At 41.9% G+C, this 13687-nt stretch overlaps 1 protein-coding gene across 5 annotated transcripts; it reads right to left on the reverse strand.

Moving 5' to 3' along the window:
* Positions 1-704: 704 nt before the first annotated feature.
* LOC105017864 (gamma-aminobutyric acid receptor subunit rho-2) lies at positions 705-13574 on the reverse strand. 5 transcript variants are annotated; one of them, XM_010882822.3, is made up of 10 exons: positions 13055-13573; positions 11790-11899; positions 7471-7538; positions 6033-6256; positions 5699-5781; positions 5452-5592; positions 4204-4356; positions 3771-3979; positions 3574-3597; positions 705-3475 (listed from the first exon to the last, which is right to left on the reverse strand). In XM_010882822.3, the coding sequence occupies exons 1-10, from the start codon at positions 13174-13176 to the stop codon at positions 3167-3169; spliced, it is 1443 nt and encodes a 480-aa protein (XP_010881124.1). In that variant the 5' UTR covers positions 13177-13573; the 3' UTR covers positions 705-3166. The 5 variants fall into 5 exon arrangements, with proteins under 5 accessions (XP_010881124.1, XP_019911547.1, XP_019911545.1 ...); XM_020055988.2 differs by lacking the exon at positions 13055-13573 and adding an exon at positions 12472-12831; XM_020055986.3 differs by lacking the exon at positions 13055-13573 and adding an exon at positions 12147-12289.
* Positions 13575-13687: the final 113 nt, after the last annotated feature.

Below are 13687 nucleotides of genomic sequence, written 5' to 3' on the forward strand. Positions count from 1 at the left end.
TGACACAGGGGGCAAGATCTACAAAAGTTGACATACAACTGAAAATATTTGCATTCACTGCTGTCATTGTAAGTCACTCTGGATAAAAAGTATTCTTAATTACTACCACTGCTACACCATGTGAAAGTCAGATTATGTGTACACTTAATTAAAGGGGCACGGTATGGAATTCTGCATCTAATATTTTCAAGACTGAATTTGAACAATGACACGACTTGTCTCCTCCGGTGACCCCCCAAAAAAGAAGGTGGGAACTAGTCCAGTGTTAACTAGTCCAGGGGGGTTTAGGATGGGGGGGGGGGAATACTGATAGTGTTTAAAGTGAGTATGAGGAGATTAGAGTCAGTGACAAAAAGTAGATGAAAGTCAATGCAAACTGAGTGACCGACCAGAAAGAAAGTTTAAATGGGTAATATTTCAGGCAGATATATAGTAAAACCTTAACTGCAGATGTCTTCTGATCATTCATGCTTGTATTGATGCTACTAGTACTGTATCAGTCCTGCATATGGCCTAATTAAAGGTGATTCTTCTTCTGATTTAAAGGATCATTGAAATGGAACTCTTGGAAGGCCTGGGAAGTTTGTAATTAAGTTACAGGATCTTTTCAAACCTACCAGCATTGTATGATTGCACACTTTTCTCTTGACTGACATGAAATCAAAATGAATGAATATCATGCTCAAACACCTTTGCTTCAAACATGCTTTCAGTTCAAACCCTTTATTTATCAAATCTGCTCCAAAAAGCATACATTCTAAATATCTGATGCAACAAGAATCAGTTGTAGTTGTACAGCTTGTGGACAAGCATCTGAGTAATGTGGTTTGTGTTGTGTGTTTATTTGTCCAGCATGCTGACCTGTCTACAGTGGCAGTATGGATTCCAGAGATTTGCCCATTCTGATGAATGACATCACAGCCCAGTACATCCAGCTCATGCTTGTGTCTATCTACAAACTACATACAGTACCACTTTACTAATATATTGGTTGGATAGAATGCTGGATAGAAAATGTTAACAAAACAATATGCAGTCACTCATAACCCAAACAGTCATTCAAACAAACAGAAAATATAGCAATAAAACCATGGTGATAAAAAAAATTATTCACTTAAGGCTTTTCAAGTTCATTACGTCACTGATAAAACTTTGTATGTCTTTAAAATCTCTTTTGAATAATATTCTAACATAAAGCCCCTAAAACAACCTTCACATTATTATTCAAAATGGTACCAACCCTCCCATCAGTTTTGAAAAAATATTGTTCCCCCTTGCAATTCCTTATTCCCCCTTGAATTGTGTTCAACACCTCATTGACTCATTGTGGCGACTTGGTTTGGGAGAATCTAGATGAAAAGCCATCCTCCAGACCAGAACACACCTCGCTAAGCCGTTCTGCTCCTTAACCAGGAAGTACTGAGCCTGCAGGCACCTGACATACATCAAGGAGTCACCAGAGCACGGCGGGGCAATGCATCCCGAGTCTGACATCCCTCCACCAACCCCGGATGGTGCTGAGCCTACAGGCACGGCATAGTTGGCATGACACAACCGGGATTCGGCAGCAATAATGCCAACTCCTGGCAGCCATAATCAGCTCAACTGAGAGACAGTGACTTAACGGTAGCACCATTGGGTAGCCTCCACTCTCACAGGATTTCCGACTCACAGCCATCGAACACTTTAAACTGCTGCCGCACTGAAATAACTATCTGTCCAGCCGTATTCCTCGTTACAGTGAATTTAAGGTATAATGGCATATGAGTCTATCAGTGCACAAAAAAGTCATTATGTAAGTAGAATGATAGGCCTAAAATTTATGAATTAATGAATACACAAACAGAAATAAATAGGTTATAGCAAATAAATTATGCAATTAGTCATTATATATTTCCATCCATATAAAAATCTTTGCAACGCAAACTCCAGCTTTTATTTGGTAGATTTCTATTTTTACATGGTTTGCTCAACCATTATCAACTATTAAAAAGAGTAACACTTGGTGCCTTGACATGGCTGTGCTTCAATGTGCTCATGAGCAATTTATTCTCTCATTTACTCTGGCCAGATTAGATGTCACCCCTCACTTTACCGATAACACTTCCTATTTTCTAGTTCATGGGGCAATCTAACCAACACTAAGACACTTAAACACATTCCAGATATGTATACCGTCAATAATAAACAATTATTGTTTCTTTATTTCTGCATACATTTGACCTTAAATTGGATCAGATGTTCATAGAAATGTCCAGTGTTTTTATTTCTTTATTGAGCAAATTGTCCAACATACAGTTTCTTTGTTGGAAGAAGTATCTGAACCTCTATATTAGTCAGGTCAATACATTTTTTACATTTGGTCCCATAGTAACTTAATATTAACTAAATATTTTAAATGATTTCTGAAGATTGGTCAAATATTCCTAATAATGCTGTGATTGAAAACTATGAATCAATCATTAATAATGATGCCACAGATGTTATAAGGTTGATGTTGCCATTGGATACAAACATGGAGACCAAATACTAACACTGATACTTTAATACACTTTTTGAGCTGTTGAATTTAGAGGTAGACATACTTTTGCCAACATAGAAACTGAATGTTGGATCAATTTGCTCAATGCCTTAATGGAAAAAGTACAATTGTTTAATGTTGTTTGTTTAATCAGGATCACCTCATCTGTCATTAGGAAGTGGAACGATCAAGTGAAATGTATGCAGAAATACTTGATAACGTATTCACAAATTTTGTCTCACCACTGTAGTTTCCTTGCTTTAACAGTACAATGATGATGAAGAGCTTTGATTCCAGAGGTCTAATAAATATAAGAGCAGGCATTGTTGTCTTGGACCTGCATGTCAGTGTAAATTGCTAAAATATGTATAGAGAAGGTAGGAAAGCTGTACAGTTAAGTCAAGTAGTCAGAGGATTGTAGCTGATGGCGAGGATAGACCTGTGTTATCCATCAAGAGATGGGAGAAATCCTCAGCGAATTACGTCATTGTGGGCACTGATGTTACCTTCAGCCTCCATGTGAAATACGGAGTCCTTTACCACTTGGAGTCAAACAGTTTGCCAGTAAGAGTCACCAAACTGTTCTGCTACATCTGGTATGGTGGAACACCTGTACGCTGCCCATCCACGGACCGGAAAACAACCTTAGCAGTACACCGACCAGTAGATGAGGTTGAAGATAATGTAGGAACCAGGGAAGATCATTCGCGAGTAGGTGTCTATGGCGTGGGTGTTCTGCATGAGGCTGAAGCTGCGGAAGCGCGCCTTCTTCTTGGTTCCCGTGGACTCGTTGTCCAGCGTGAGGTGCACCACCATGCGCTCCGGCTTCTCCGGGGGGTCCTCTGGAGCGGAGGCCCTGGTGTACCCGGCCAGGCTGTTGGTGTCAGCCTCGCTGTAGGTCCCGTCCACCAGCATGGTGCCGGCGTGGGACATGCCACACGTGCACGGGAGGGACTGCAGGATGAAGGGAGACAGAGAGGTATGTAAGAGGTAGAGGCAGAGTACGGCATTCTCTGGAAAGTACTCAGGGTTCAGAATGACGGGCGGCTCACCTGCTCTCTGGCCAGACCCAGCGACTGTAAGGCAAAGGAAGATAGGGATTACATGTACACAATGAATGTACCCAAACACGACTAACTTGCATTGCTTGAAAGCGTCTTCTAAACGGTCTGTTTCCCTCTTTTTATTTGTAAGAGAACGGGAGAGTGAGTGATGGGAGCAGTGCAGTGGGGTCGAGTGGGGCTTTTACCTGCTCTCTGGCCTTCTCCCTGAGCTTCCGATCTTTGCCGTCCCTCACCGTCGTCAGGTAGTTCACCGCGGCGTACTCCAACACCGAGAGGAATACAAACACGAAACTGACCCAGAGGTAAATGTCCACGGCTTTTATGTAGGACACCCTGGGCATGGAGGCGTTGACTCCGGTGATGATGGTGGACATGGTGAGCACCGTGGTGATACCTGAAGACCAGCATATTATTGATCCACTGGTCATATTAATGTACAAAATATTGCTGTTGTACAAAAAGACAAAGTACTCTTAACAATCTTCACCCAGCACAGCCAGAAGAGGACTGACCACTACACTTCTTCCTAGGTTCCAATCCTAGGATTGTAAAAGGGTTCTTCCACATAGAAACCACGGAGGAAACAGTTTAAGTTCTATGTAGGATTGTGTATCTTACCTAATGAGACCCTGGCCGGCACTGCCCTGCGGTCAATCCAGAAGGACACCCAGGACAACATGACCATCAGAGTGGCAGGGAAGTAGGTCTGGAGCAGGAAGAAGAAAATGTGACGTCGCAGGGTGAAGTTGATGTACAGACGGTTGTACCAGCCTGGATAGAAGAAAAGAAAGGCACACCACCAAAAATCAACCACTACAGCAAGAAACCTAAAAATTCCTCGCTAAAATGCTAGCTAATATTTAGCTATCTTCAAGCTAATAGCTAGCAATCTTGCAGCTTATTTTGAAGAGCAAAGACCTCTCTGACCGTCGGCAGGCCATCTGCAAGCCTATAGTCAGGAATGAGGCGTCCGTCTTCCTGCTTTTATTGGGTGACATATTTTCAATGACCTGCTGTGGTCGGCCTTACATTCGCGGACCATCTGCAAGCCTAAACATTACAACAACTACTCAAAGCTAATTGAGAACTAATTGAAGTTAGAATACATAAACAAACAGAAAATCCTTTCACCTAAGAAATACTAACTAGCTCCATCCTGTTCTCTCTAAATCTGTTATTGAAAAACTGGTTAACTTGCTAACCATGTCTAGACTGGACTACTGCACAGACCTCCTTTGGTGTCCGGCTGTAGCTGGTCAAGACCAGTTCTCCTTTATCATCATCACAGGAACTAGGAAATCTTACCACTTTCCCTCCCATTTTAGCCTCTCTCCACTAACTTCCAATCCAATTCTGCTTCTACAACAAAGTCCTCCTGTTAGTCGTCAAAACCATCAGTCCCTCTTTTCCTAAACACCTCAGTTACCTCAGCATCAGGATTGGCAGTCACTAAGATCAAATGATCAAAGATCCACCATAAAACGATGGCTTAAATAGCCTTCTGCAGTCTTAGCCTCCCCATTCCACCCTGCCCAAGAGAACCACATCCTTTAAGACTGACAGAAAGAAACACTTCTATCGTCTAGCTTTTATTTATTTTATCTATATTGTGGTTTCTACAGTCTGTCCTATACTATAGTTTTATGTTTGGTATTTTTAGACCCTTTGGCCTGTCCTATTTTCTGCGTATTTAAAAAAAATATTTAAGGCCACCAGTGATTTCTGGAAATAAAACATGCAAATAAAAAGAACATAAAGTGTGATGATTCAATTGGTGCTTTGAAAGACCACCTCAGATGGTTGCACCACCTGAAATGTCCAAATCATGCAATTCTTATTATAATTATGCTTGATTTAATAATATACCCGTGCTGCTGTAAAAAGCCAGTCTGGAGGTAGTGTGAAACTTCTGGATGAGGAACTGCGACAGAGAGATCCTGTCGTCTGTGCTAAGAGACTCATCCCCACTCTTCCAGTACAGCATGAGGTCCTCATCCGTGTAAGCGTCTGGAGACAACAGGAATGGATAGCAAATTCAAATCTGCCCAATCTACAGTAGCGTCACCCCTGAAATCCCGTGAAACACGGTAAGAGACAGAGTAGGGCTACTCACAGCTCTCCAGCTCCAGTGTGCAGGTCTGTGAGTCTAGAGGGAAACGACTGAAGTCCATGTTACACGCCGCAGTAACTGTCACCCTGAGGGATTCAAACACGTTAGCATAGCATACCCACAGCCGTGCCAACATAAAACATCAACATGCTAACCCTCTCAGTAGAGCGTGATTCTTTGACTTGGGGTGGATGTCTGTGGGAGGGGGGGGGCGGTTTGGCTCAACCGATCTCCCTGCTCTGCGCGTCGTCATTGGGAATGTGACCGTGGCACATCTGAGGAAGGTGGAGATCGACACGAAAGGAGTCTGGGTTGCGGCGGCGGCTTCCATCCTCACCTGAGGCTGTAGAGCACGTGGCCGTCAGGGTAGACTCTGAGCATGATGTTCTCCGTGGTGGTGTCGTGGATGAACGACCTCTTGGAGTGGACGAAGAACACATCCGGCACCCAGATCTTCTTCACCAGACGTCCGTCGAACGTCATGCTCTTGTTGGTGGTGCTGGGAAAGGACAGCCTCTCGTCTTTCCAGTAGTGCCTCAGATACAGGGTCATGGTGAAGTCCTGCAGGTCACCAAGAAAGAGTCTGGAATTTGGATTAACTTGTCGATATAAATATAAAATACCCAAATGCTTTTCTGGATTGACAGATCCAGATTGAACCATTGCTTTGGTACGTTCGGATTTCTCTGGACTGTCCCTGGATTACTGCGTATAGTTACGATCAGACATATGTTTTAGGTATGAGCAGGGAACATATTACATCACACTATTATCTCATGAGAGGGAGGTCAGAGCAGACAACAGTCAGGAGGTTGCGTCGGTCATACATATCCCTTTCCTTCCTATCTGTTACCAGGCAAACGGGTGTATTTTGAGCCAGGCCACGCCGCTATTTATCTACCACAGCAGATCATCCCCTCGTTCAATCTTCTCACTACATTACATAACATACGTAACATTACGACTTTGAATAACGACAACGGGAATAAGTCCAGCCCACACCAGTAACGTACCCAGATGTGGGCACATTTCACAGATACAGACCTCGGTGACATTACGTAATAACGATGATATGGCTGATGCGTCTGACTGAACACCCTTGTCCTGCATCACACTGGCATTATATCATTAAGGACAGTCATCGTTGGAAAGAAATAATCTGCCCTGTGTGTATTCATACAGTTACATACAAACACTGAGATCCAAATTAAATGTTAGCCATGCAGTCCTCCCCCACTAAGGGCTTACAGAACATCAGGACGGCAGTTTGTGTCCAATTTGCAGCTTAGAACAAAAAGCCCTCTTAATTATATTAGTCTGGAGTTGGGGGGGCGCTAGCACGCCCATGGCGCTTTATTTTGATCACGGAACATAATTTCTAGAACCTCGTGCTTCTGTTATCCACTTTGGTGGTCTGTCTGGAAATAGGAGAATAATTAACATTATCCATACAGGTTATCTATTCATTGTAGCGTATGAGCTCCAAAACGCTATTTCTCATGTTCACGCCTATTCACATATTTTCAAATTGCACCTTGTTCACATTCAATGGTTTAAAGATAGTGCTGATATTATGGACCCTATGAAGCAGAACTTAAACATTCTCGCAGCTGTGGCCAGAATTCACACACACTGTATTCCACAGTAGTTTCATTTAAAACACTGTATCACAATGACCACTTTCACATTTTTGAGTGACCTTTCGGCAAAAGTGTTAACACTGACCTGACATCGAAATGCTAGAATGTTACATTATCATTCGATTACTCACGTACCATGTCCACCTCTGATATACTATCCAAACTCTCCACCTGAACATCCACTCCCACAGGGACTGCAGGGCCTGCGGAGGAACAGTCACAACACATTGATTTTAGTTAATAAATATTCCTGATAGTCAGTGTCCACATATTCAAGGCCAGCAGTGTGACTAGAGGTTTCAGTTTCAGCCGGAAACACCTGTTCCCCTTGAGAGTGGAGATAATTACATCATACGGATTAGGCTGAGTTTTGCGCGCGAGCGCGTCACAAAGAACATACAAATTGTACTCTCTCGCTAAGTAGTTCTGTGCGCCTGCACCGTCCTCACATTTTGTGTTTGTCAGAAATGTTGACACCGTCAGCTGACAGCATGGGTAGCAGGTTTTGCAAAAACCCTTCAAGAAATCAAGTGTCAACAACTCACACTGTAACACCACTAAATTTGAAAACTATCCTGGGGTTCACATACTATATTTTGTGCGTGCAGTATATCTTAGCGCACACATATTTATATATTTTTGAATTCTCGTCGTCATTTGGAGCTCATTAAATTTCCATTCCCCAGTATAGAGGCTTTGATATCCTCAACATACTTGTTATCTCTAGTCTGGGCTTTGATGACCACCAAGATCCCAACAAGACTTAAACTACTACACAATTTTTCAGATACAGTTAATTTCGACTAGATCTAATATGTTACACATTTTTGTATCAGTTTATCGAGGACAAAATCCCAATTAAATCCCACATTTAGAAGTATTCCTTTGATTTCAGTGGATGAGTCATGAGGGACTGATTTGGATTTGATTTTAGGTTTTTCAAAGATAGGGACTTGTTTATTTTCACACAAGTTTCATTCAACCCCCGTTCACAACAGAAATAGAAATCATGCATATATTTGTGTGTTATGTGTTGCAGCAGTGTCCTCGTCGTCTGCTGCGGTCTAATCTACGGTAGCTGTGTAGTGCCAGCCTCTGAACATTCTTATGTAACCGCTAGCAGCTAAAGCCTCCCATCACTCAGCGTGCCCTCGTCTGTTACCTGGAAGAGGGGATATTAACTCATATCCTTGTGCCAGCTGGGTGCCGTTTCATCCCTCACTCACACCATATGCAATCCATCAGATCCCAAACTGGTTGGGGACTTAGACGACCCTCCCAGGACCTGTGTGGACAATGCATTCTGCCCACACCTGTCACCTACTGGGGAAATGGCTGACCTCCCGTGGCCTCTAGCAGAGCTAATGGGGATTTGGGCAGTTTTTAAAGATTTTAAAAAAAAATGTGTTTTCAGTGATTAGATATCTTCCATCTGTTTCTCCGTCCATTACAGAGCCAAGGGGGGGACATCGTTATGATCTGTAGGCTTTGGGAGATGTTCTCTTTTAGACTGACCACTGCTGAGAACAGTCCTAATGGGCCGTTATGAACTACTGTCCGGAGGAACAACTGTGTGCTTCAACATTGCATTCCGTGACCTCAAATGGACTCCAGGTTTCCTGTTCAGATACATTTTTTAAAAGCTTTAATGTAATATCTGATTATGACAAACCTGAAATATTCAATCAGATCAAAATATAATGTATTTAAGTGCATTTAAGCAAAGATGTTCACACACACACACACACACACACACACAGGGAAAAAAACAATACAATGAATAACTACAAAATACCAGTTTAGCTTTATGTCCTTTCTCCTGATCTTTTTCTCAAAATCTGTTAAATGAGAATGTCAGATTTGGTTTCCTAATGGAAAAATGAAGTGCAGAATTTGTGATTTCATTATCTTGCTGTTGCACAACGAGCAATATATTTTCAGGAATAAAGATCAAAAACACTGTACGTAGGACATTAAAAATATAATATAATATAATATGTAGCTATTTTAAGAAATATGTTTCACAGATTATCCGTCCGTTTCATACTGTATACACATGAGAGCTAAAAAAGGAATTTAAGCATCTGCCGGTCAAGTAGTGTATAAAAGAGACACTCATGCTGAAAAAAAAAAAAAAAGACCCTATCTGTTTCACCTAATGACACTGGTGTGCTCCCCTTTCCCTGGATTAGCAACTCTGAATCCACTATTTGTTGGCCCTGGCCAGATTAAGGCTAGCCTAGGCACATGCATTAGACACTGCTGCTCACTCTGGAAAGAAATCCCATTGATGGGACGGCTTTGGCGGATGTTCTTCGAAATCAGAGGAATGAAATGGGGGGGAGAATCTCTGTAATGCAAATTTGATTAAGCCATGACAGGTCCTTACACTCTGCAGATGCTTTTTAAAATGTATTTAAGGCTTCCATTTATAGGTAAACCCATCAAATTGGTACCTGACACACCGTATGACATATGAAATTTACTACAACAGCAAAATAAAATCTCAGCGTCTCAGCATCCTAAAAAAATTGTATACGGGCTATTTTTACACCAGACACCAACCAGAAACCAGGTTTTCAATGATCCTCAAAATTAAATATTCCTTGCGTTTATAAGTGAATCTTCCTTTGTCTGCTATTTATACAATTTTAAAGAGTTATTGAGCAGCAGGGGTGCTTCTCTACTGTCGTAACCTGAAACACACGGAATCAAGTCTAACTTTTAGAACGTGGATAATCAAAGGCTTATCCCCAGAAAAGCCTTCACAAGTGGATATCTGCATTGCTAATACAAAACCTCACACACTGGTTGTCTTGGGAAAAACATTCACAGAAACAGTTTTTGCACAGCTCTTTCCTCAACACAGAATTCCCCTTCTTCTCTCTCCGCGAAAAAGGCCTGTTCTTTGTGATAACGATGTGACACAAAGCTGATTATTGTGTGCGTTTTCTCACATGGATTTCTCTACTTCTTTTGGGCCGTTTTCCCCCCTCACCAGTGGATAGAAAGACCCCCTGCTGACACTTCACAGCCTGTGCAGATACCATTGCTCCAGTGGGCAGGGAGTGGTCATGTAAGAGGCTTTCATTAACAACACTGTATGGCCGCTTTCTTTTGAAGCCAGGAAAGGAAACACAGCCACCAATACACATCTCCCAATGCAAATTAATAGCCTTCACACAGGCGCCACAACTTCACAATGCTTACACAAGTTGGTTTTTCGTAATGTCTTTATTAGACAATAAGAGCCTCACAAAGCTCCCTATACCAGAACAAATGACTGTGAGTCCCACTTACAGATAATTTGTTTTATGTTTATGTAGGATCCTACCACTCAAGTACCACAGAAACACTACATTTAGTACATGAGGTTTATTATTAATGAGGGGAATATTCAGTTTTCCATTATGCATTTTAACAGCCTCTCTAATGTCCCTCATTAGGTAAGAATGCCAAAACAGATGTGGACACTGAATGTGGCTCGAGATAAGAAAACGTTATTGCTCTTACTAGACTGATGCGTGACTGAGGCAATAACTAAACAGAGTTGAGTACAGGCACATTGGTTGTTCTGCTGCTTGAACTTGTACAGCTCTTTCAAAATATTAGCTAAAACATTTGTGGAGCTCATGCACATAAATATTAACAGCACCAGCAACCAACATTAGTACCGGCAAGGATCTCTGTCAAAATAAAATATTAATCAAGCTCTTGTCTGTATTGCTTTAAGTAGACTACATATTTTTAAAACATATATTTACTTGTCTTTGTCTGACCGATATAAACCAGTGTTGTACATCTCTAGTCCCCCAAAATTTTTCTTCCGTCCTGCCAATTAGTTGGTCCATTAAAGGGGCCATTTGTATGATTTCTACTGTAGTACAAGCATTCACGACCATAGAAAACTTCTGCAGGGAATGATTCAGACTAATGTTTCAAATATGTGTTTCTACAAAATTGCCTGAAATATTCCCCGTTGATGCTCTCTCGCCGGTCCATCTATTAGTCTGCATTAACTCTGAGAAGTATGCAGACAATCACAGCAGTGATCGCACTGAAGCCGCTCATTCCTTGTGGACCAGCTAATACTATGCTGGTCTTGTTCAGTGTAGGAAGGCAAAAAAGAGACAACTCGTGTCATTGTTTAAAATTCAGTCTTGTAAACGTTAGAGGCAGGATTCTGCACATTGCCCCTTTAATATGACTAAATGATTTCACAGTGCCTCTAGAGGGCACTGAAGTATACTTTAGTGACATCAGCCAATTAGCTTGGAGTCCACTGATCTCCAAGCCTGTTCCCAGAGAGCTCCCCTCCTATATGTTTTTGCTCCCCGTTACAACTAACCTGATTGAGCTTATTAAGCCGCTAGTTATTAGAATCAGGTGTGCTTGGGTAAGAAGGTACAGGAGGGTAGCTCCCCAGAAAAGGGTTAGAGACCACATGTTCTTACCTGCAAAGGCTGGTCTCATGGTAAAGTCATGATCATCTACTCGCAACAGGTGGTCCGTCTTCACTTTGCGAGATTTGGTGTTATCAACAATCTTTTTTCCGGTCAGAGGACTGCAAAGGAAAACAGCAATAGATTGTTGTGAAAACAAGACAACAGCGATTTGTAGTGGCTCCATCTGCAGTGCTAACCCATTACAGACAACAATCAAAACACTTCTACAACTACACTTGAAGGGGCAATCTGGAGTGGCAACATACATTTTACCAATATATTAATGATATTTATCTATCAGAACTTAAAGTATATAACGTCATGAGCTTAAAACAGTATACTTGGGCTGAATTCAGTTCTGCTGACTTTTTAAGATAATCTGAAGAACGTTTCTGCTTTACTTTATTCCTAAACCACCACGTTTGCATAGATCACACTACTTGTAGATTTATCACAAAGTTAATTAATCTTAATTTGGGGCTTGTAACATCCACTTAATTCTCTAACAAAGGTGGACAATGTTCGCGCGTAATGAGTTGATTTTATGAACCGCACGTGACAAGTATATTATGGAAACTTAATGCGGTCCCAACAATTCTACATAGGGGGAAAAACAGTGCACTCCTAATACGCGTCAACATTAGGAACTGTTACGAACAAGCTGTTCTCACTAGCCTGTAGTAGCACCGACCGTAACTGCAATTGTGCTCCCAAATCAACATTCCAGGTGGCAAATCAAAAGAGCCGGCAGCATATGATCAAACACATAGCCACACAGGAGATCGCTTTTCAGGTAATCTGTAGGCGAACATGACACAATCGACAGTGGAGAATAATGTGGAATAATGACTAAACGCTTCGATGCATGGTATGGATGATTCATGACGCCCCTGAACGCAGACAAGGTTCATACATTGCACCTTTACTTCAGCGCAATGGGATCTGGATCCTTTTTACGCGCAGGCTCGGCTTTATAGCTGTGCATCCAACAGAGTCAATACCACCAGAAGAAGGCAATTATTTATATATAATCCAATTGACACTTACTAACAGACTTTCCTATACTGAAAGGAGACATCATTATTTTAATGTTACCTAACACGTTGGGTCGTATCAATATTAAATAAAGCGCTGGGGACCACAAGTGCGGAATTTGACCAAAGATAGAAGACAGCATGATGACCTCCTGTTGGTTTCAAGTACGAATGGAAGAGATGGAAGACAACATATTAGGATGGACTGTCATATATCTTATGTATAGGTGGGCTACTTACGCGCCATGCTTGTGAGATTCCACCGCCCCGGACCACCTCCTTTTCCTACTTTTGTGCTTTCGGCATTCCCCGATATGTATCAAGCAAAAAAGTAAAAATAGAAACTTAATATAATAAGGCATTATGTGTGAAAAGTCAAAAGTCCTCGGGTGATTGAAGCAATCTCTTTAATCCACGTCCGTATTGTTTTGAGCATTGTAGCATATTTTGGTCCAATGCGGAACGTGTGACAACGAGCATAGTAGTGAAGCAGTGTGCGGGTTTATTGAGTACTAACGACTGATATGTTTACAACAGCAAGCCGCTTGTCCCCATATTGCTCGCTGATTGGTCCACTGTCTATAGCGGTTCGTTTCCACGCGCTGTAAAACTCAACGCGCGCTGATTTAGCAGCAGCAGCAACTCTGGCTTAGCAAGAGTATGATGACACGACCACATTCGAGGGCATCCTCGATAACGCACTCAGGATTTGCCCAGCTGTCTGTCTGGGCACTTGCAAAAAAATGAAAAAGCATATATGTGGAGTCTGTCCATAATAATCCTTTTTGCAACAACTGTGGACGGTTTATGTAAAAGGTGTGGAACCAGCAGCAAATTCGGATTTGAGACACACTAAGTGGTTGGTGTAACCTG

Source organism: Esox lucius, chromosome 18, assembly GCF_011004845.1.
Source record: "Esox lucius isolate fEsoLuc1 chromosome 18, fEsoLuc1.pri, whole genome shotgun sequence".
NCBI lineage: Eukaryota > Metazoa > Chordata > Actinopteri > Esociformes > Esocidae > Esox > Esox lucius.